This window comes from Gopherus flavomarginatus, chromosome 1, assembly GCF_025201925.1.
Source record: "Gopherus flavomarginatus isolate rGopFla2 chromosome 1, rGopFla2.mat.asm, whole genome shotgun sequence".
In the NCBI taxonomy this organism is placed as follows: domain Eukaryota; kingdom Metazoa; phylum Chordata; order Testudines; family Testudinidae; genus Gopherus; species Gopherus flavomarginatus.
The window spans coordinates 137,925,543-137,949,132 of record NC_066617.1 but is presented as its reverse complement, the minus strand read 5'-3'; the positions used below and the strand labels follow the sequence as shown (position 1 = coordinate 137,949,132).

Here is a 23,590-nt window from a genome sequence, read left to right as displayed (position 1 = left end):
TCATGTTTCAAACTTGTAAGTAACAGCCAGGCAAGGCGTGTTAGTCTTATTTTTGTTTTCTCAACTTGTAAATGTTCCTTTTTTGCTGAGAGGATTTTACCTCTGTTTGCTGTAACCTTGAACCTAAGGCTAGAGGGGGTTCCTCTGGGCTATATGAATCTGATTACCCTGTAAAGTATTTTCCATTCTGATTTTACAGAGATGATTTTTACTTTTCTTTTTTTAATTAAAAACTTTTTTAAGAACCTGATTGATTTTCCTTGTTTTAAGATCCAAGAGGATTGGATCTGGACTCACTATGGATTGGTGGGTGGAAAGAAGGGGGATGGTTAATTTCTCCTTGTTTTAAGATCCAAGGGGTTTGGATCTGTGTTCACCAGTGAATTGGTGAAGTCCCTCAAGGCAACCCAGGGAGGGGAAAGTTTGGGGGGACAGAAAGTGCTTCTGGATAGTGGCAGTGTACCAGATCTAAGTTAGTAATTAAGCTTAGAAGTGTCCATGCAGGTTCCCACATTTGTACCCTAAAGTTCAGAGTGGGGAAGAAACCTTGACAACAGTATAGTATTTTTTCCATGAAATTGCCAGAGAAACACTATGGCTGCAGTGAGGTGCTGTGCTCAGATTAAAGAAAAGTTTTATCATTAACATTAAGCATAACAGGACATACACTGTTTTAATATGAGTTTAATCATTATTCAGTCAGTCAACACACCCATGAGAGTTTTGCATAAGAAATACAGAATCAGAATCCTGACATTTCTATTGTCAAGTTACTCAGACCTTCCTGACGCTCCCAAATGAGGAACAGTCCCAGTATCCTAAAGGCTACTGTCACTGTTTAAAATATGGTTGGCTATTGGATTATCTGTTTTTGTGTCACAATAGCTGACCTGTAGTTTCAAGAAAAGACGGTTACTCACCTTTGTAACGGTTGTTCTTCGAGATGTGTTGCTCATATCCATTCCAATTAGGTGTGCGCGCGCCGCGTGCACGTTCGTCAGAGACTTTTTACCCTAGCAGCACTCGGTGGGCCAGCAGGTCGCCTGCTGGAGTTGCGCCGGTATGGCGCCTGATATATAGCCCTGCTGGCCCGCCCGCTCCTCAGTTCCTTCTTGCCGGCTACTCTGACAGTGGGGAAGGAGGGCGGGTGTGGAATGGATATGAACAACACATCTCGAAGAACAACAGTTACAAAGGTGAGTAACCGTCTTTTCTTCTTCGAGTGCTTGCTCATATCCATTCCAATTAGGTGATTCCCAAGCCTTACCTAGGCGGTGGGGTCGGAGAGAGACGTTGCGGACTGTAAAACCGCTGCGCCGAAAGCGGCGGCGTCTCTAGCCTGCTGGACCAGTGCATAGTGTGATGCAAAGGTGTGTACAGAAGACCAGGTGGCCGCGTGGCAGATTTCCTGTATGGGGACCTGGGCCAAAAACGCGGCAGATGAAGCTTGAGCCCTGGTAGAATGGGCAGTAAGAGGTCCCACAGGAATGTGGGCCAAGTCGTAACATGTCCGGATGCAGGACGTCACCCAGGATGCGATACGCTGGGAGGAGATTGCCATGCCCCTCATGCGCTCCGCCACTGCCACAAACAATTGCAGTGAACGGCGGAAGGGTTTGGTCCTCTCAATGTAGAAAGCGAGAGCCCTTCGGACATCTAAGGAATGGAGCTGCTGCTCTCGTCGGGATGAATGCGGCTTTGGGTAAAAGACTGGCAGGAAGACGTCCTGGTTAACATGAAAGGCGGAGACGACCTTAGGGAGGAACGCCGGGTGCGGTCGCAGCTGTACCTTGTCCTTATGGAATACAGTATACGGAGGGTCCACGGTCAGAGCCCGAAGCTCCGAGACTCATCTAGCCGAAGTGATAGCGACTAAGAAGGCCACTTTCCAGGACAGGTACAGCAGCGAGCATGTGGCTAAAGGTTCGAAGGGGGCGCCATGAGCCTGGTCAAGACAAGGTTCAGGTCCCAAGTAGGGGTAGGCTGTTTGACGTGAGGATACAGTCGCTCCAAGCCCTTGAGGAATCTTGACACCATGGGGTGGGAAAAAACGGACTTGCCAGCCTCGCCTGGATGGAAGGTGGATATAGCCGTGAGGTGAACGCGTAGAGAGGAGATCGCCAATCCCTGCTGCTTGAGAGACCACACGTAGTCCAGGATAGTGGGGACTAGTACGGAGTGTGGGGTGTGGCCGTGCTAGTTGCACCAGCAGCAGAAGAGCTTCCATTTCGAGAGGCAGATTGAACGTGTGGAAGGCTTCCTGCTGCCCAGCAACACTTGTTGTACTGCTGCAGAACAGCGCAACTCGGACTGGCTTAACCAGCCAGGAGCCATGCAGTCAGATGGAGGGACTGTAGATCCGGATGGCGCATCCTGCCGAAATCCTGCGTGATCAGATCCGGCCAAGGAGGTAGGTAATTGGGTCCGCCAGGGACAGGTTGAGCAGCATGGTGTACCAGGGCTGCCGTGGCCAAGCCGGAGCGATCAGGATGAGGCGGGCTCTGTCTCTCCGGACCTTGATCAGGACTCAGTGGACGAGAGGGAAGAGTGGAAAAGCGTAACAAAGACGTCCCTTCCACAGAACGAGGAACGCGTCCGACAGGGAGCCTGGGGAACGACCCTGTAGGGAGCAGAACACCTGGCATTTCCTATTCGATCTGGAGGCGAACAGGTCTATTTGGGGAAACCCCCACCTCCGGAAAACCGAATAAAGGATGTCCGGACGGATGGACCATTCGTGGGATAGAAAGGACCTGCTCAGGTGATCCGCGAGGGTGTTCCGCACTCCCGGGAGAAAGGAGGCCACTAGGTGAATAGAGTGGGCTATACAAAAGTCCCACAAGCATATTGCTTCCTGACACCGCTGGGAGGACCGAGTCCCGCCCTGCTTGTTGATGTAATACATGGCCGTTGTGTTGTCCGTGAACACCGCAACACAACGGCTGTGTAAATGGCGTTGAAACGTCTCGCATGCCAGTCGGACTGCCCGCAGCTCGCGCACATTGATGTGGAGAGTCAGCTCTCTTGTCGACCAGAGACCCTGTGTGCGCAGGGTCCCCAGGTGTGCACCCCAGCTTAGCGATGACACGTCCGTTGTCAAGGACACTGAGGGCTGGGGGGCGTGAAACGGTAGGCCCGCACACACTTGGGAGGACGTCGTCCACCAGCCGAGGGAGCCTATAATGGTCGGTGGAATCGATATGATTGTATCTATGGCGTCCCTGCCTGGTCGATAGACCGACGCGAGCCAGGTCTGCAGCGGGCGCATGCGGAGTCTTGCATGCTTCGTGATGAAGGTGCATGCGGCCATGTGCCCCAGGAGAGCGAGGCAAGCCCGAGCAGACGTGGTCGGAAAGGCTTGTAGACCTTTGACAAAGGAAACTATGGGTTGGAACTGGTGCAGGGGAAGACTGGCTGTCACAAGGTTGGAGTCCAGCAATGTCCCGATGAACTCTATCCTCTGCGTAGGCACCAGAGTGGACTTGTCTGGGTTGATGGTCAAGCCTAGGCTCGCAAACAGCTCCCTGATGATGGCGACGTGGCCAACCACCTGCGCCTCCGAAGTGCCTCGGATAAGCCAGTCGTCGAGGTAAGGAAAGACGTGGATACGACGACGGTGCAGGGAAGCAGCAAAGACCGCCATACATTTGGTGAATACCCGAAGGGTCGAGGAGAGACCAAAAGGGGAGGACAGTGAATTGGTAGTGATCCTGACTTACCACAAAGCGTAGATACCGCCTGTGCGGAGGAAAAATCGCAATGTGGAAGTATGCGTCCTTCATGTCGAGAGCGGCGTACCAATCTCCGGGATCCAGGGAAGGAATGATGGTTCCTAAGGATACCATGCAGAACTTGAACTTTTTGATTAATTTGTTCAGTCCTCGCAGGTCCAGGATGGGCCGAAGGCCCCCTTTTGACTTGGACCAGGAATAAATACCAGGAATAAAACCCCTTGCCCCTTAACTCCTTCAGCACCTCCTCTATAGCTCCGATGAGCAGGAGCTTGCGAACCTCCTGAACGATAAGTTGCTCGTGAGAGGGGTCCCTGAAGAGGGACGAGGAGGGAGGATGGGAGGGGGGTGGAGAAATAAACTGAAGACGGTATCCAAACTCCACCGTGCGCAGGATCCAACGATCCGAGGTCAGTTGGGACCACGCTGGCAGGAAGGGGGGGAGGCGGTTGAAAAAATGAAGAGGATCCAGGGAAGGGATTGGTAAGCTTCTCTCGGGCGCACCCTCAAAAGTTTGCCTTGGGTCCCTACGGTGGTTTGTCGGACCCAGAATTGTTACCCCTTCGAGGACCCGACTGTCGTCTGCGGTTCGGCCGGCCTCACGTCCGGGTAAAGTCTTGTCTGGGGCGAGGCGGGGGGTAAGTGCGCTGAGGATGTTGGCGGAATGGTCTTCTCTGAGTCTGGGGTGTGTGCATTCCCAGCGAACGCATGATAACCCGGTTATCCTTCAGGCTCTGTAGCCTGGGATCTGTTTTCTCCAAGAAAAGACCCTGCCCGTCGAATGGCAGGTCTTGGATCGTGTACTGCAACTCCAGCGGTAGTCCAGAAGCCTGCAGCCACGATATCCGATGCATGGCTACACCCGACGCCAGCGTTCTTGCTGCCAAATCTGCGGCATCTAAGGACGCTTGCAGTGTGGTCCTGGCAACCCTCTTCCCCTCTTCCAGGAGAGCTGAAAATTCCTGGCGTGAGTCCTGGGGGAATTAGCTCTGTAAACTTGCCGACAGCCTCCCAGGTGTTGTGGCTGTATCGACTCAGGAGGGCCTGCTGGTTCGTCACACGGAGCTGAAGGCCTCCCGCAGAGTAAATCTTGCGGCCCAGCAAGTCCATGCACCTGGCTTCTCTGGATTTTGGCGCAGGAGCTTGCTGGCCGTGGCGCTCCCGCTCGTTGACTGATTGTACCACCAACGAGCAGGGGGTGGGGTGTACGTAGAGGTACTCATACCCCTTGGATGGCACCGTATATTTTCTTTCCACTCCGCGGGCTGTGGGTGGAATGGAGGCCGGAGACTGCCATATGGTGTCCGCCTTCGCCTGGATGGATTTGATGAAGGGGAGGGCCACCCTGGTCGGTGTTTCTGCAGAGAGTATGTTGACTACTGGGTCCTCCACTTCCGGGACTTCTTCTACAGGAAGGTTTATATTTTGGGTAACGCGCCGCAGAAGGTCCTGATGTGCACAGAGATCAATCGGCGGGGGCCCTGATGAAGATGTGCCCGCTACCGCCTCATCTGGGGACGAGGAAGAAGATAACCCAGGGAGGAGTGGTTCCTGTACGGAAGCCTCGTCCTGAGGGACCTCCGTCTCTGGGGCATCCTGCTGTGCCAGGGGATGCGCAGGGTCTTCCTCCATACCCGAGGGGGAGGCTGGCTGACTGTGGCCTCTGGTGCACGGTGCTCCAAGTGGCTGGAGCGTGCTGGGCCCAATGGTTCGCTCTCGGCTTGGTGGTATGCCCAGGGCATCCAAAAGGACCATTGCAGTGGTCCATGGTCCGGGTGGGCCTGCATATCAGAACCACCGTAGGAGGGGCTGTCCACATGTGAAGAGGCGGACGAGTGACGTGAAGGCAACGGAGGAGCTGTCGATGACTGTGCCAGGCCCTTGCGCATACAGATTTCGTCTCTGCGCGGTGCCAGCGAGCGGTACCGGGAGTCATGGCGGTACCTCGATCGGGACCGGGACCTGCTACCAGCTCGGTGCCGGGAGGTCGACCGGTGCTGTGTGCTGCCGTGCCGGGAACGGCTTCGGTAGGAACGTCGGTGCCGCGATCTGGACCGGTGCCGGGAGTAGTACGACGGCGACCAGGATCCTGATCGGTGCCGCAAGTATGAACGGTGCCGCAGGGAGCGGTCCCGGGACTGCGAGCGGCGTCTGGATCTTGATTGGCGCCGCTGAGAGTAGTCCCTCAATCTGGATCGGGATCAATGCTCGGTAGCGCCCACCGAACGTGGGCGCACCATGGTGGGCTTGCCCATCGACTGGATAACCCGCACCGGCGGTGCCGGGGGTTGGGGTGGCTCGGGCTCTGTCAGGGCAATGAGGTCGCATGCCACAGAGAAGGTCTCCGGCGTGGAAGGCGCGACGAGCTCAACCGCAGGTCGTGCTGGGGAGCTAAGAGGCACCGGACTCAACGGCTCCTGCGAAGCTGGAGTCGACGGTGCGACGACGCTCGGTGCCGCGGCAGATGGCGGTGCCGGGCGGTCCGATTTGGAAGCACGCTCCAACTGCGGTGCAGTTGTAGGTGCCGGAGGAGTCCTATGCTTCTTGCTCCTCGGGGAGAGGGAGCGGTGCCGGCTGGGGCGCCGGGCCGGTGCCAGGCGGGAAAGTGAAGGCTTTGTCGGTGCCGGACGGTCCGGAGCGGAGGAGACGCTTGGTCCCGGTGCCGGAGTCAGTGCCGAAGATGGGGGAGTCAGCGCTGCCTCCATCAAGAGCTGCTTTAAGCGACTGTCCCGCTCTTTCTTTGTCCGGGGCTTAAACGCCTTGCAGATCTGGCACTTGTCCGCAAGGTGGGACTCGCCTAGGCACCTCAGACAGGAGTTGTGCGGATCTCTTATGGGCATCGGCCGATGACAGGCCGCACAAGGCTTGAAGCCCGGTGAACCAGGCATGGGCCCCGGTACCGTGGGGAGTAAAAAAGGGGCGAACCCCCAATCCTCTCTAACTATCTACAGAACTACAATTTACTAAATTTAACACTAACTATAACTACGATGAAAGAACTATATACACGATAGTACACAAGAGTGAAACGCTAGGGAGGTGGAGAACAGCTAGCCGTGCTCCACAGTTCCAACAACCGACACGGGCGGTAAGAAGGAACTGAGGAGCGGGCGGGCCAGCAGGGGTATATATCAGGTGCCATACCGGCGGCACTCCAGGGGGCGACCTGCTGGCCCACCGAGTGCTGCTAGGGTAAAAAGTCTCCGACGAATGTGCACGCGGCGCGCGCACACCTAATTGGAATGGATATGAGCAAGCACTCGAAGAAGAACTTGTAGAGATCACTGAAAGTTTTGTCCATATATTATCAACGTATAAAACACAAAAGTCTGCAACTACTCTTAGGGTCCTGGAGGAACCCTCAGTTTGCTGTGGGTGGATTTGTTTGTTTTTAATTTGGCCAGGAAGAAATTGAGGGAAAAAAGATGGAAAAGAACTGGAAAACCAAAGAACAATGAAGCCCTTCTGATATGAATTGAAATCTAAGATCTTCTCTGCACAGAAGTTGCAACAGGTTTAACTAAAAGTGTGTTTTTAAAACAGTTAAACTAGTGCACGTTTGTGTGTAGCTTTTCTTTATTTCAGTTTAAGTGTCATTTATTTAGCATAATTGATTATAAATCGAATACATAATAATTAAATAAAGCAGTCAAACATTTTTAAAAAAGTACTCACACACAAACTTGCACTGGTTAACTAAATTAGTTTAAATACACATACCTACCAAACAAGTGCAAGCTGTGTGTTAATAAGGCCCAATTCTATTATTTAATAATATCCTCTGTGGAGGCAGAGTCAGAGATTTTCATGTCATCATCAGTTATTTTCCCATTGCAACAAACCACGGGAGAATCCAAAGTTGACAACACAGACCAGGACAGAAGACAGATACAATAGATGCAACATAAGTAGCCCTTCCTAGGGCCTCAGTCAAAGATGATACCTAAAATGATCAGTTCCAATGTAGAGGAATTCTCTGAAGTGAAGGCTAATGTTCTGTCTGGCATGAAAGTAGCCATCACATGCCTGTAAGTGAGACAGGGACAACAGCACGTAACATCCCTGGTATGCATATTGCTGCGAACATCTAAAGCAACATTTATGTCAGTGTGATACTTGTATACAACAGAAGACTAGTGGGAAACACTATGGGACAATGGAACTTATGGCTGAACAGGATAGTAGTTGTCTCTTTACAAACCACCAGGTCAGCAGCTTGCATGGCCAACCAACTTAATACTGCCAGAAAGAGCATGCCTGGTCACTGGCAACTTCAACAGTCAGGCCATCATACGGGGATACCCCAACAATGAAAACAGTGGAAAAGAAGTTGAGAAGTAGATGGCAAAAGAAACTGATCCTGCTCTATGAACTTCCCCACACCCCGTCAAGGGCCAACCTACCTTCCACAGGGCAAAATGGAACAAGGAATATAGCCCTGACCTAGCCTCTCATCTCTGTAAATGTAAGGCAACTTCAGAAGGGAGTCATGGCACCAATCCCAAGATTGCAAGATATACCAGCGCAAGCAACAACAGAACCTACAACTCAGGAAAACCTAGGAACCTAGAAAAAAAACCAGTTACTCACCTTCTCGTAACTATCATTCTTCACATCCATTCCAATCAAGCGTGTGTGTGCGCGCACAAGTGCACAGTAGCTGGAAATTTTTTCCCCAAGTAGCAACCCTAGGGTCAGCCTGGGTGCCCCCTGGAGTTGCGCCTTTCACAGTGCCCATTATAGAGCCCTGCCAACCCTACACCCTCTCAGTTCCTTCTTGCCGGCTACTCGGACAAAGGGGTAGAAGGGTGGGTATTGGAAAGGACATGAACGACATATCTTGAAGAACAACAGTTACGAGAAGGTGAGTAACCATTTTTTCTTCTAGTGCTTGTTCACATCAATTCCAATCAGATGACTCACAAGTCCAAGTCAAGAGGCTGGGTCAGAGTCGTCCACTGACTGGAACACTGCTCATGCGAAGGGCGCATTGTCTCTGGCTTGATGCGTAAATCACATAGTATGTGGTAAAACTGGGGATGGAGAACCACGTCACTGCTCCACAGATTTCCTGAGTAGGGATTTGCGTCAGGAATGCTGTTGACGAGCGCGCAGTGATTGCGGGTGCAGGAACCCTTGCCAGGTTGTAGCACTTGTGGATGCAGGATGTGATCCAGGACAAAATATGTTGTGACGACATGGGTAGGCCTTTCATTCTGTCCACCACCACCACGAACAGCTGGACCAATTTTCTGAACAACTTTGTTCTCTCAATACAGAAAGCTAGTGCACTGCAGACATCTAGTGAGTGGAATCTCTGTTCTGTGCCACTAGAATGCGGCTTAGGGTAGAAAACCAGGAGAAAGATGTCCTGGTTAATGTGAAACTGAGATACAACCTTTGGGTGGAAAGTAGGATGAGGTCTGAGCTGCACCTTGTCCCTACAGAACATGGTATAAGGGGGCTCTGAGATTAGGGCCTGGAGTTCAGACATTCTCCTGGTCGAGGTTATCACCACCAGGAACACCTCCTTGTAAGATAGGGACATGCTCCCTGTTCTGCCTAACAGCTCAAAAGGTGGTCCCATTAATTTAGAAAGGACCAAGTTGAAGTCCCAGACCGGGACAGGCTGACTGATGTTAGGGTATAGATGTAGAGCCATTTTAAGAACCGGTTGACCATCGAGTTAGCAAACACAGAGTGGCCCTCCTCACCCAGGTGAAAGGCCGAGATGGTGGCTAAGTGCACCCTTACTGACTATAATACAAGCCCCTGCTGCTTCAGATGCAGGCGGTAGTCCAGAATAAGCAGCACTGATGCTAGTGTCAGTGATGACTGGTGCTGAGCCAACCAAATTGAAAATCTTTTCTACTTGGCAAGTTATGTGGTTTTTGTAGAGGGTTTTATGATGCCAAGGAGGACCTGTCTAACCTAGTCTGAACAGGAAAGCTCCATCGGGTTCAACCATGGAGCTTCCATGCCATGAGGTGAAGCGACTCAAAGTTCAGATGTTGAAGACAACCATGATCGAGTCCAAGGGGAGCAACTCCATAAATTTAGCCATCGCCGAGCACGCACTGTAGGAGTACCTGCTGTCGATGGCCTGCTGGTTGGATATTTGAAGTTGAAATCCCCCCATTGGAGTAAACCTTTTGCCCAAAAAGGTCTAATTTTTTGGTGTTCCTGCTCTTGGGCGAAGGGCCTTGAAATTGTTGCCCCTCTTGCTGGTTAGCAGCATCCATCACCAGGGAATCAGGCTGAGGGTGGAAACAGAGGGGCTCATAGCCCTTGGATGGCACAAAGTACCTGTGCTTATTGTGCTTGACCGTAGGCAGCAGCAACATCAGGGTTTTCCAAAGGGTGCTGATCATGTCCGTGATTGTCTTTATCAGCAGTAAGGCAATACAAGCAGGGCCAGAGGGAGGCAAGATGTCCACCATAGGGTCCGCATCATCCACAACTTCCTCCGTCTTAACGCCCAGACCCTGGGTGACCCGGCGCAGTAACTGCTACAACACCCTGGAGTTTTCCAGAGATGGGGCTACTGAAGTGCCCACTAGGGCCTCATTTGGTGAGAAGGAGATCACCAAAGGAAGTGGTTGCTCCCTACCGTCCCCACCTGAGGGATCTCTTGACCCGGTGGGAACTGCAGTTGGTCCCAGTGCCAACATCGGGGTCTACATCAGTGCCGGCGCCTGGTGTAGCATGTGCGCTGAGGTTCCTGTAGGCACTATCGCAGCCAGCACCAATGACTGAGGTGGTGTCAGTGCCGGTACCGTCATCAGTGCCAAGGGTGCATCATGCGCCGCAGCCGCAGTTGGGGCCACTGATGCCTTCGGTGCCAAAGCGGACTACGTCACTGCTGTAGTGGGTGCCGAAAACAGCACCGCAGGTGCTGGTGTTAATGACTGAGGCACTTGCTCTGGTGCCAATCATGGCGGAACGAAGGTCACGTACACCACTGACGCTGCACCTGAGCAGGACCCCTGACTTCAACCCTGGGCTTGACGGAAAGCCCATAGAGTCCAAAAGGGCTACTGCATTGGATTTTGCCATTTAGGGGCCCACTGCATCAGGTGGGATTGCCTATGGCACCGTGAGGAGGATCTTCTGCTCCTGCTATAGTTGGAGCAGTAGGAGTTTGACTCCAACTCTGAGTAGCAGGACCAGGGTGGCCCTGCTCCTCTCGAGGCAGAGCGTTGAGAAATAGGGGACCGACTGTGATCCCTGGATGGTGGTGCTGGAGTAGAAGGGTGCCAAAATTATGGGGATCGGCATGCCATCATCACCAGCTTTCCCTTTGACCGCATGAGGTGCTGGGACAGAACCTGTGGTTTTGGGACGCTCTACTGTCTCGATGGCACGCATGGCACCGTGAGCCTCAATAGGCCCTGCACCACCTCGAAAACCTCTGGGGTAGACGGGAGCAGTAGATGTTTCGATGGGTGCAGTGAGCAAGAAGGGCCCTCTGCGCCAGTGATTAGGACAGATGCCAAAGGCTACAATGTCCACGAGATGCTCCATGACAGTGCCGAGCTTCCTTGCCAGAATCTTTCTTCGGCGCTGGATCCTTCAAAAGATGGCGCTGTAGCGCTTTGCGCTGAAGATGACATGCTGGGAGCAGGATCCCCGATGCCTGTGTCCAACTGAGGTCGGACAGCTGCCTTCACAAGGAGAATTTTGAGATGCTACTCCCTCTCCTTAATGATTCTCGGTCCCAATTCTCGACAGATTTTGCAGCAGTCTTTCTGGTGACCCTCACCCAGGCACTGTAAGCAGGTCGTGTGGGGGCAGGGTGACCAGATGGCCCGATTTTATGGAGACAGTCCTGATTTTTGAGTCTTTTTTTTTTTTTTTTTTTTTTTTTTAATATAGGCTCCTATTACCCCCCACTCTCTGTCCCGATTTTTCACATTTGCTGTCTCGTCACCCTATGTGGGGGTCACTTTTTGGTATGCACTTCGCAAAAATCTGGCAAGTCTTAAAGCCGTGGCATGCACTGGCAACAAATGGGGATTGGACACAAGGAGGGGAAATCCCCTGTAACTGAAACTTATAAAAGAACTACTAAACTATACTAATTACTGGAAACTTAACTATGTACCGTATGTAAGGCACTGCTAATTCACTTGCTGAAGCAACCGAAGAGCAAGAGAAAGTTCCAGCTACCGTCACTGGTAGGAACTGGGGGAGTGTAGAGTTTTCAGGGCTCTCTTTTGTGCACCATGAAAGGTGCGACTCCAGGGGGCACCCAGGCTGACCCTACAGTTGCTGCTAGGGGAAAAATCTTCTGGCTACTGTGCACGTGTGCATGCACACACCTGATTGGAATACACATGAACAAATGTTCAAAGAAGAAACAAAGTACCTGCCAACATCCACCTTCAGAAAGGTGGAATACAAAGGCTTTTACCTCTGAATCGGATGAATCCACCTGTAATATTACTCCAACATACAAGCACAATGGATAATGTGTCTCCCTAGTGTGGAAGACTGCCCCAAGGCACATCCCTAGGCAAGGCCAGGCCTAGACCAAATGGAGCCTCAGGTGAGTACCATCTTCAGTGTCCCCCCACCTCCCATCATTTGTTAATCTTTTGAATACCTTATTTTATTGTGTTTGTAGTCCATTTCACAACTTTGATGCACAATTTGCATGTGTGATTTATCCCAGTCATATAAAACAATACATTTACACTCTAGGATCTGTATTTATTCATGTCATATATATGCAAATAAAAATATTCATTTCCTCTAAGCTTATAGAAACTTTTAAATGTTAAGAATAACGGAAATGTACTAACATCAAGAAATTGAACTCTGCACCAACACTGGGTGGACCAGTATTAAATAGTGTTACAGCAGGTGCTCGAGAATCAATCACCAGAAAATTCGATGGAGAATTCAACAAAATGGGTTGCCTCAAAGTTCAGTGTCCACATCCTTGCAATATAATGTCTACACAAATGACCAATCAGAATTCCCCACCATGTGAAGATTCACTGCTGCAAATGACCTTTGCATTGCCACCAAACTGGAGAGAACTGGGGACATCAAGTGCATTCTAACAGACTCCCTAAGCATATTTAGAGAATACTATCACAGCTCCCTGAATGTCAATCCAGCAAAACATAAGTGCACACCTTCCATCTGAAACTTCATCTGGCCAAGCAAAATCTCTAGATTTCATGGGATGGTACAATTCTTGAGCACTATGAACATCCAGTGTACCTTGGGATAGCAAATTGAATGCCGACATACAAATAGCACATCAAGCAGCAGAAAAAGAAAGTGAACTCCAGGAACTTTGTACCATAGAAACTGCCCTTGAGGACTGTTCTGTCCCAGTACGGTCACGCTCAAACGATGTGCACAAAATTGATACTGAACTCAAGCAAACCTACAGGATCAACACAGGGTCTCTGAACCTGACTCCCACACTGTTGCTATGCTATCTCATAGGAATTGCACCACCATCAGTGAAGCGGAATGCCTTCAGTAAAATGAAGGCAAAAAACAGGTGGATGATCCAAGACATCCACTGCACAAACAGATTCCACCACCTGAGTCCAGAAAGAGCCTTTCCTCTTAAAATCCCTTACCCAAAAATACCACTGTGGAAAGCTACAGAGTAACAAAATGGCAAGAAAAGAGACTGTTACTCATCTTTATAACGGTTGTTCTTCGAGATGTGTTGCTCATATCCATTCCAATTAGGTGGGTGCGCGCCGCATGCATATTCGCCGGAAGATTTTTACCCTAACAACACTCAGTGGGTTGGCTGGATGCCCCCTGGGGTGGTGCCGCCATGGCGTCGGATATATACCCCCGCCGACCCAACCGCCCCTCAGTTCCTTCTTGCCGGCTACTCCGACAGTGGGGAAGGAGGGCGGGTTTGGAATGGATATGAGCAACTCGTCTCAAAGAACAACAGTTACAAAGGTGACTAACCGTCTTTTCTTCTTCGAGTGCTTGCTCATATCGATTCCAATTAGGTGATTCCCAAGCATTACCTAGGCGGTGGGGTCGGAGTGAGATGATGCAGCCTTGGGCTCAGCAGTTTTCCATTATGTAACATCTCTGGACTGTTGAACCAGCGCATAATGTGAAGCAAGGGTGTGGACCGAAGACCAGGTAGCTGCGCGACATATCTCCTGGATAGGTACATGAGCCAGGAAGGCAGCAGAAGAAGCCTGAGCCCTGGCAGAACGCGCAATGATGTGGCTTGGGAAAATATGAGCCAAATCATAACAAGTGCAGATGCACGCCGCCACTCAAGAAGAGATCCTCTGAGAAGAACAGGTAGGCCTTTCATTCGGCCTGCTACCGTGACAAAGAGTTGGGGCATTTTACGAAAGGGTTTTGTCCGCTCAATATAAAATGCAAGCGCTCTACGGACGTCCAGGGAGTGCAATTGTTGCTCCCGTCGCGTTGAGAGTGGCTTCGGGAAGAAGACCAGGAGAAAGATGTCCTGGTTAACATGAAAGGCTGAAACCGCCTTAGGGAGGAATGCTGCGTGTGGCCGCAACTGCGCCTTGTCCCCATGGAACACAGTGTACGGCGGATCCACCGTAAGAGCCCTAAGCTCAGAGACTCGTCTGCCCGATGTAATGGCTATGAGGAAAGCTGTCTTCCACGACAGGTAGAGTAGCGAGCAGGTTGCTAACGGCTCGAATGGGGGAGACACAAGCCTGGCTAAAACCAGGTTGAGGTCCCAGGTCGGGGCTGGTACTTGGGGGTATAAGCACTCCAAGCCCTTGAGAAATCTCGAAACAATAGGGTGTGAGAACATGGAACGGCCATCTTCCCCTGGGTAGAAGGTAGAGATGGCTGCCAAGTGTACCCTCAATGATGATACTGCTAGGTCTTGCTGTTTGAGAGACCAGAGGTAGTCCAAAATAGAGGGAATCGGGACCTCAGTGGGAGTAAGATTATGCATTTCACACCAGCAGGAGAAATGCTTCCACTTGGCCAGATATGTTGACCGGGTGGAAGGTTTCCTGCTACCCACGAGAACTTGTACTGATGCACAGCAACGTAACTCTGACTGGTTTTGCCACGCAGCAGCCACGCCGTGAGGTGAAGGGCCTGCAGGTCTGGGTGGTGAAGCCTGCCGTGGTCCTGAGTTATGAGGTCTGGGTGGAGTGGCAGGGTAATTGGGTTGGCTATCGACAGATCGAGCAATGTGGTTTACCAGTGCTGCCTGGGCCATGCTGGAGCGATCATGATTAGGCGCGCTCTGTCCCTGCGGAGTTTTAGCAGGACCTTATGAACCAGCGGGAACGGTTGGAAGGCATAAAGCAGCTGGCTCTTCCACGGCATCAGGAAAGCATCTGAGATCGATCCCGGGGAGAGACCTTGGAAGGAGCAGAACATCTGGCATTTCCTGTTCGCATGGGAAGCGAACAGGTCTACGTGGGGAAATCCCCACTTCTGGAAAACAGAATGAATAACGTCCGGGCGGATCGATCACTCGTGAGACAGGAAGGACCTGCTGAGTCGATCCGCCAGAGTGTTACGAACCCCTGGGAGAAAGGATGCTACCAGGTCTATCGAGTAGGCTATGCAAAAGTCCCAGACTTGGATGGCCTCCTGACAAAGGGGGGAGGATCGTGTCCCTCCCTGCTTGTTTAGGTAGTACATGGCCGTTGTGTTATCTGTAAACACTGAGACACAACAGCCTTGTAAATGTTGCTGGAACGCCTGGCACGCCAGGCGGACTGCTCTCAGTTCTCGGACATTTATGTGTAATGCCAGCTCCTGAGATGACCAGAGGCCTTGAGTACGAAGATGTCCGAGGTGAGCACTCCAGCCGAGAGATGATGCGTCTGTCGTCAGTGACATTGAGGGCTGGGGCGGATGGAACGGCAGCCCTATACACACCAAGGAGCGAGTTAGCCACCAGTCTAGGGAGCCTAGGTGCTCAGGGGAATGGTGACTATCGTGTCTATTGGGTCCCTGCCCGGGAGATATACCGAGTTGAGCCAAGCTTGGAGAGGACAGAGGTGGAGTCTGGCATAATTGGTTACAAACATGTAGGCAGCCATGTGACCCAGGAGACCGAGACAAGTGCGAGCCAAGGTCGTCAGGAAATTCTGTAGACCTCGGACGATTGTTGCCATCGCCTGAAACCGCCACTGCGGTAAGCATGCCCTGGCTAGACTGGAGTCCAGGATAGCTCCTATGAAGTCTAATCTCTGCGTGGGAACCAGAGTGGATTTTTCTATATCGATCATCAGGCCTAGACGTGTGAATAGGTCCTTGACGATGCCCACATGCTGGGTGACTTTTGTCTCGGAGGCCCCCCGGATAAGCCAATCATCCAGATACGGAAAAACGTGTATCCGATGTCGGCAGAGATAGGCTGCGACTGCGGCCATACACTTTGTAAATACCCTTGGGGCTGCAGAGAGGCTAAACGGCAGGACCGTAAGCTAGAAGTGCTGACGATTGGCGAGTAAGTCCATTCGCCTAGCCTCCTTCGATTTCGGGGCTGGTGCCTGCTGGCCATGGCATTCTCTCTCATTAACAGACTGGACAACTAGTGAGCAGGGAGGAGGATGGACATACAAGTACTCGTACCCTTTAGAGGGCACCATGTATTTACACTCGGCTCCCCTGGCTGCAGGAGGGACAGAGGCTGGAAACTGCCATATAGTATCGGCATTGGCCTGGATGGTCCGAATAAACAGTAGGGCCACTCTGGTGGGGGCATCCGCCGACAGAATGTCCACTACTGTGTCCTCCTCCACCTGGAAGTTCATACTGAGCCCTCGTCCAGACTAACCCGCGGCATCGGCGGGTTAAAATCGATTGCTCGGGGATCGATATATCGCGTCTAGTCTGGACGCGGTGTATCGATCCCCGAGCGCGCTTACATCGATTCCGGAACTCCATCAATCCGAACGGAGTTCCGGAATCGACGCGGAGAGCCGCGGACATCGATGCCGCGCCGTCCAGACTGGTGAGTACCTCGATTTTAGAAATTCGACTTCAGCTACGTTATTCTCGTAGCTGAAGTTGCGTATCTAAAATCGATTTTAATTCCTAGTCTGGACGTGGCCTGAGTGCTACCCTCCTCAGGAGGTTCTGATGGGCTCTCAGGTCGATTGGAGGAGGGCCCGAGAAGGATGTTCCTGCCACCGCCTCATCTGGAGAAGAGGAAGAGGAGATGCCGGGGACGAACGGGTCCTGTGTGGCCTCTTGCTCTTGGGCGACCTCCTGCTCCTGTGGAACCTGGGAGTCCGGTGGATGAACTGGGGCTTCCTCCATAGCAGTCAGAGGACGACGGCAAACTGTTGCCTCTGGCACTCGGTGCTCTGATGGGATGGAGCGGGACGGAACTACTGGTACGCCTTGGGCCTGGTGGTTGCCCAAGGTGTCCAGAAAGACCACTGATGGGGGCCTTGGTCATGGGCCTGGGTCCCTTGGAAGACTCTGGTGGGCACATCAGAATCGTGGTCCTGTGCATAAGAGCTTCCCGCGTTGGACAACACTGATGCATGTCTGGATGGCCATGGAGGGGCTGAAAAGCCCTGGGCAGAGTCTTTGTCTCTAGAGGACCTTGCTCTACTTGGCACCGGGGACCGGTACTGGGAAGCATACCAGTACCGGGAACAAGATTGGGACCTGCGACCGGAGCGGTGCTGGGAGGTCGACCAAGATCTCAAGGCTCGACGTCAGGAGCAGCTACGGGAGTCACGATGCCTGGAGCGGTGCCGGGAGCTGGAGCGGTGCCGAGAGTAGTGGGCCAGCAAACAGGATACTGAACGGTGCCGCGAGTGTGACCGGTACCGAGGAGGAGAACGGTGCCGGGACTGTGAGCAGCGTGGAGAGCAGAAGCATCGACAGGACCTAGAACGTCTGCAGGACTGTGATCGTGAATGGTGCTGCTCTGCTATGCTGACAGAGGATGGTCTTATCAAGGCAGGCTTGCCGATAGACTGTATTACCCGCAACAGCGGTGCCGGGGTTGAGGCAGTGTCGACTCTGTCATGGCAATCAGATCCCTCGCCATTGAGAATGTCTCCAGTGTGGATGGAATAGTAAGCTCAACCACGGCTCGCGCCTGGGAGCTGACAGGCACTGGACTCGACGGCCCTTGTGGGACCGGAATCAACAGTGCCGACATCGTCGGTGCCGCTGCAGGTGTCGGTGCCGGGCGATCCGACTTTGACGAGTTCTCTGGCTGTGGTGCAGGTGGCATGGAAGCAGCAGGAATCTTAGGCTCTCTCGACCTAGGGGAGAGGGAGCGGTGCCGAGTCGACTTCGGTGCCAGCAACGGCCGGTGCCGAGAGGTCATGGCAGTACCAGCGTGGTCCGGTGCCGAGGAGGTGCTTCTGCCCATCGATTGACCAGCGCTCGGTGCTGAAGGCGGAGGGATAAGAGCCGCTTCCAAGAGGAGCTGATTTAGCCGAAAGTCCCACTCCTTTTTTGTTCTCGGCTTAAAAGCCTTGCAAATGCGACACTTATCTGCCAGGCGAGATTCCCCGAGGCACTTAAGACAGGAGTCATGTGGATCTCCTGTGGGCATCTGCTTGTGACAGGCTGAGCACGGTTTGAAACCCGGCGAATCGGGCATGGGCCCCAGCACCGGGTGCGGGGAAGGGGCTAATCCCCAAACCCCTCTTAACTATAACACTAACTATGAACGATAAAAACTAACTATAACTATGAACTATATACACAAAAATAACTAGAGAACTATGAGTAGCTAAGGAGGTGGAGACCAGTAAAACTGCATTCCACTGTTCCAACGACCGACACGGGCGGTAAGAAGGAACTGAGGGGCGGTTGGGTCTGCAGGGGTATATGTCCGACGCTATAGCGGCGCCACTCCAGAGGGCGCCCTGCCAACCCACCGAGTGTTGCTAGGGTAAAAATCTTCCGGCGAACGTGCACGTGGCGCGCGCACACCTAATTGGAATCGATATGAGCAAGCACTCGAAGAAGAAATGCTGATGATCCTAGAGAAACTAGTTTCTTCAGAACAATAGCCCCTCAGACAAAAATACTGGTACACTCTAAATCAAGCAAGAACTGGGGTGGCAAAAGACTGGCGACAATATGACGAAGTAGAAGCTGAAGAATGATGATGCCAAATGGGAATGTGGAGAGCTTAGACTAGTGATATTCAGATGTCAGTGGTTCAGGAGCCAACTTAGCCATAATATTACCCGAAAGAGTGACAGTTGTGTGAATGCATTGTTTCATTTACTGTATACTATACAATATATTATTCTTACAATATAATGACCAAATATTCTACAATTGGTTAATAATACAGTATAAAAGCATCCTGACTGGTTAATAATTAAATCACACAATGTTTTAATATCATGTGCTGCAAAGAGCTACAGGAGACACATTAAAGAGCCACTTGCAGCTCCCAAGCCTCAGTCTGAGTATCACTGGCCTAGACAATCACTTGAACACTGATTGATGCACTGCCCTGGCCAACATCTGGTACCCATGAGGAACTATGCAAGGTAAAATGAGAACACAAGTTCTTGACCGAAGTTTTGGAGAGACAAACTACAATGATAACATCCTCTTTGTCAATGAAAAGTTTTAACAAATAAAAATTAAACAGCAATCATGAACTAATATTAAGGGGATCAAAAAACAAACTATCAACCATGAACTGAGTTTTTAGATTTCTCTATCACAAGATTTCCTCCTCCAATACAAATACTTTTAACTTATCCCTCTACCCTTCTGAATGTCCTGTCTCAGACACAAAAGAGGCAAAGATGTAGTTATGATAGGGGTGCCAGCTTATCTCTTGTGCAGTCAGAGTTTCTCCCCAAAAGGTAAAAATCTCATCCATTCCACACTGTTACACATATAGAATTAAGGTACTCAAAAAACTCTGAAGAACGAACTAAAAGTAAAATTTACAAAACCACCTAAATGATTAGGCACCCAAGTCCCATTCACCTTCAGTGGAACCTGGGCACCTAAATCACCTACTTGTTTTTGAAAACTGTATCCTACAGCTTCATCCTTCTCATAAGTCCTATAAAAAGACCCAAAGGCCTGGCAAAGACCCAAAGGCCTGGCTCCTTTGTCCTTTCTGTTTTGTGAATCTTTGGCCTAGAAAGCAAAGCTGAAATATGTGACCTGCTTCCTCCACTCATTCCCAGCCATCTACCAAGATAACAGTACAAATCTCATAAGCTGGTAAACTGGGGGAGAAGAGGAGGGTGTTTTGGTACGGACAACATTATTATTTTATGGTTGTCCGAGAGAGACAAACCACATACATCCACAATTCTGTATATTAGTTGTTGCTTTAAAAAAAGTAAGGTTAGCCCACAATGGAGCTAGAAGATATGGAAGTTGGTGGTAACATTTACAGATTATAAACCTCCTTAAATCACATTAGTACACTTCTGTACCACATAATTTTGAGTTTACATTCTGTTTCAAACTTGTGTAAATGAGTAGACTGGATCTAAGCCATCCACTGAGACTTTGGTATGGATTTTTGTAATTTATCAAAATTAGATATCAGAGCGCAGGATTCTTTGATTATTGTTATACTCTGTGATACACTGCATTTATTATGTACTTTTGCCCATGTCTCCTGCACTCTCTAGCTCAGGGGTTGGCAACTTTTCAGAAGTGATGTGCCGAGTCTTCATTTATTCACTCTAATTTATGGTTTCAAATGCCAGTAATACATTTTAACATTTTAGAAGGTCTCTTTCTATAAGTCTATAATATATAACTAAACTATTGTTGTATGTAAAGTCAATAAGGTTTTTAAAATGTTTAAGAAGCTTCATTTAAAATTAAATTAAAATGCAGAGCCCCCAGACCCGTGGCCAGGACCCGGGCAGTGTGAGTGCCACTGAAATTCAGCTCATGTGCCGCCTTCGGCACGTGTGCCATAGGTTGCCTGCCCCTGGTCTAGCTAATCCATCTCCACAGGGACTGCTGACATGAACATCTCTGAACAACTACATTTACTTACCCTTCCCACCATTTTTAAAATCACATTGCTAGAGAAAGGTTTCCTTCTTTCAGCTGAAAATGTGACATTTTCCCCTAAATTATAGTGTTCTAAGGTTAGATCAAGCAATATTCAGTACTGTTTTCATGTCAAGTTTAAGGTCTATAACTTGTAACTTTACAATGGTGCTATCTAGTTTTGTAAAGGAAAGATACTTAGGCTTTCTGAAGAGACAGGTAGCAATTGCTTCCGGGCCCTAGAATATCATTAACTATCAGACTTATAAAAATTTCCTAAAATACTTTTTGTATAAATGTCACTTTAAAGTTTCTAAATTTTTTTTCCTGTACTTTACAACTTTGCAGAATAGGACTTAAGTTAGAAAAGAACTCTAGGTTTACAAGTGAAGGGATACAAAAATAGCCACAAGAAAAAATGTTTAACTGATTTTTGTAATCTTTTCTTTGGGAAGTTCTCAGCACCCTTCTATTGTTTGAAACAGACCTTTGATACTCATCAGGAAGAACACACTCAGACAAGGGAAGAGCCTTTTCTCTGTCTCATGAAATTCCACTCAGCTTCTGAACAGTTAAAAATCATCCATTTCTCAAGAAAATTTTGGAGCATTCCAAAACAGTTCCTCAACACAAGAATGTTCTAAAAGTGAATCTCATGCTGCTGCAAGAAAGCAATCAATACTTTACTGGGAATATCTGGGAGGTGCCAGAGAGCTGTTGCATAGGTAGAAAGGAGAAGAGACAGGCCCACATGCTGAAGAGAAGAACTGTGATTGATTACCAGTACCTGCAGGAAATGCTGCCCAAGGAATAGCAGGAGAAATAGTTTGTGTTTCACCATCTTCACCTTCAAAGGTCACTGCTGCCTAGAAATAAAAATACTCTTTTGTTAGACTTCTAAAAACTTTTGCGCAGATTTTCCAGGAGGCATTTTCTAATGATCACATTCATCACAAGCTATCAAGCATTTCAAATATATTCCTTTAACACTGACCTAAACTGCACTGCACTAGCGCAAGTGGAATAACTTTTTTTAAAATTGTATTTGTCCAACTGTAATGAGCATGCACCACACAAAAAAACCTACAGAAATCATTTAAGTGCATCACTAGTCTGCAAAGCACTTAAGCACTTGCTTAGGATTGGCTGCTTAGTCGGGGCTAAAATGCACAAGTATACTTAGGAAAAAGCCTTCAATAAACTGGATATGAAATACAGATATGATCACAGGCACAACTATGAAAACACACTAACATCTTTGATTTAACTTCACAATTGTTAAACTGAATATAAAACAACTTTTACGCGATGTGCAGAGGAGTGTGTTATACTTATTACTTGACCAAACAAAAACAAAACAAAACAAAAAAAACACACCACACACACAAACACCTCTGCCCGGCACCAGCTAAATATTAAAACCTAAGCCGAAGTTTTTACAATTTAATGCCGAACGTGAGGTACCTAATACACAGACACTTAGTTAAGCAGCCTGATTTCCAAAGACGATGACCATACGTAATTTATGTTCTATCTAGAGAGAAAAATAAATTATTTTGCTTGATTATCAAATGTATTGGTTGGTAAATTGTGCTTCAACATTGACAACTAGGTACAATTTTCATGCTAACATCTGTACAATTACAATCATAAAATAAAGCAGGGGTCAGCAACCTTTCAGAAGATGTGTGCCGAGTCTTCATTTATTCACTCAAATTTAAGGCTTCACGTGCCGGTAATACATTTTAATGTTTTTAGAAGATCTCTTTCTATAAAAGTCTATAATATATAACTATTGTTGTATGTAAAGTAAATAAGGTTTTTAAAATGTTTAAGAAACTCATTTAAAATTAAATTAAAATGAAGAGCCCTCCAGACCGGTGGGCAGGACCCAGGCAGCGTGAGTGTCCTTGAAAATCAGATTGCGTGCTGCCTTCGGCACGCGTGCCATAGGTTGCCTACCCCTGAAATAAAGCATGCCCCTCCAAATGATATAATGTTAAAAAGTTTCTAAAGCTAACCGTTTAAGATCAGCAACATGACATACCTCAAAGCCTCCAAAATCATCATCATCCATTTTCCAGTTGGCACCTACAAGACAGTATAAAATAATATTGATCAAAAATCTAAGTTCTTGGCAGTCTGTTGTATCCTAAAGGTGGAAAGCTTTTGCTATACAGAATACATCTTCAAGCAGCCTTCAAAGATAGCCTCAAGTAGAACACATTACAGTGGCCAAGCCTCAAGGAGACAAAGACAGATAACCACAGCAAACTCTGCATCTGAAAGCAATGAGTGATATCAGACAAGCAGACCTACTCATTCAAGAGAAATTACAGTCTTCTGCTAGTTCATCCAAATTATCTTCTCAGTCCCAGTATTATCAATGACTTTTCATCCAACTGAGTATAAGCCTATTGAGCTTTCATCATAGTCCTTACCTCCACAAGATATTTGAAAAAGCCAGGAAACAGGTCTACGCAGGTCAGATGAACTGGAGAATTACAGCTCCCTCACCGCACTGTAGCCAACAGTGCTTCAAAATCTCTCTAGACCTTTCTATATGTTGATTAAGAAGAATTACAAGACTGAGTCATGTGGGACTCAACAGTGGAGCTCCCCTGGTGAGGAAGAGCAATATTGTTCAAGATCTCTTCAGTAAAAGTAACCATTTTAAAAGTGATTCGGTCTACCAATAGACATAGCAGTGAAGCGCACCACATGCCATAATCAATGGTGTTAAAGGCTCCCAAATTACCTAGTCTCTTGGACATCACTAAATGACTTGAGATCACCTATAGTAACAAACATTTCTATATTATATCTTCATTTGACATTTGAGTGGTTGGATTTATAACAGATCACCATATTATTTCCGATCTAAA

The 23,590-nt window shown here is 49.2% G+C and overlaps 1 protein-coding gene across 4 annotated transcripts in view; it reads right to left on the bottom strand.

Annotated features, from left to right (window-relative positions):
- The window catches only part of CCDC91 (coiled-coil domain containing 91), a 335,613-nt gene that overhangs the window by 257,446 nt on the left and 54,577 nt on the right, over positions 1-23,590 (bottom strand). For all 4 annotated transcript variants that reach the window (XM_050966062.1, XM_050966037.1, XM_050966045.1 and 1 more), the window contains exons 2-3: positions 22,753-22,796; positions 21,493-21,571 (exon numbers count right to left, since the gene is read on the bottom strand). In XM_050966062.1, coding sequence (XP_050822019.1) covers positions 21,493-21,571; positions 22,753-22,782 — 109 coding nt within the window. In that variant the 5' untranslated portion in view covers positions 22,783-22,796. The remainder of the gene's footprint in view (positions 1-21,492; positions 21,572-22,752; positions 22,797-23,590) is intronic.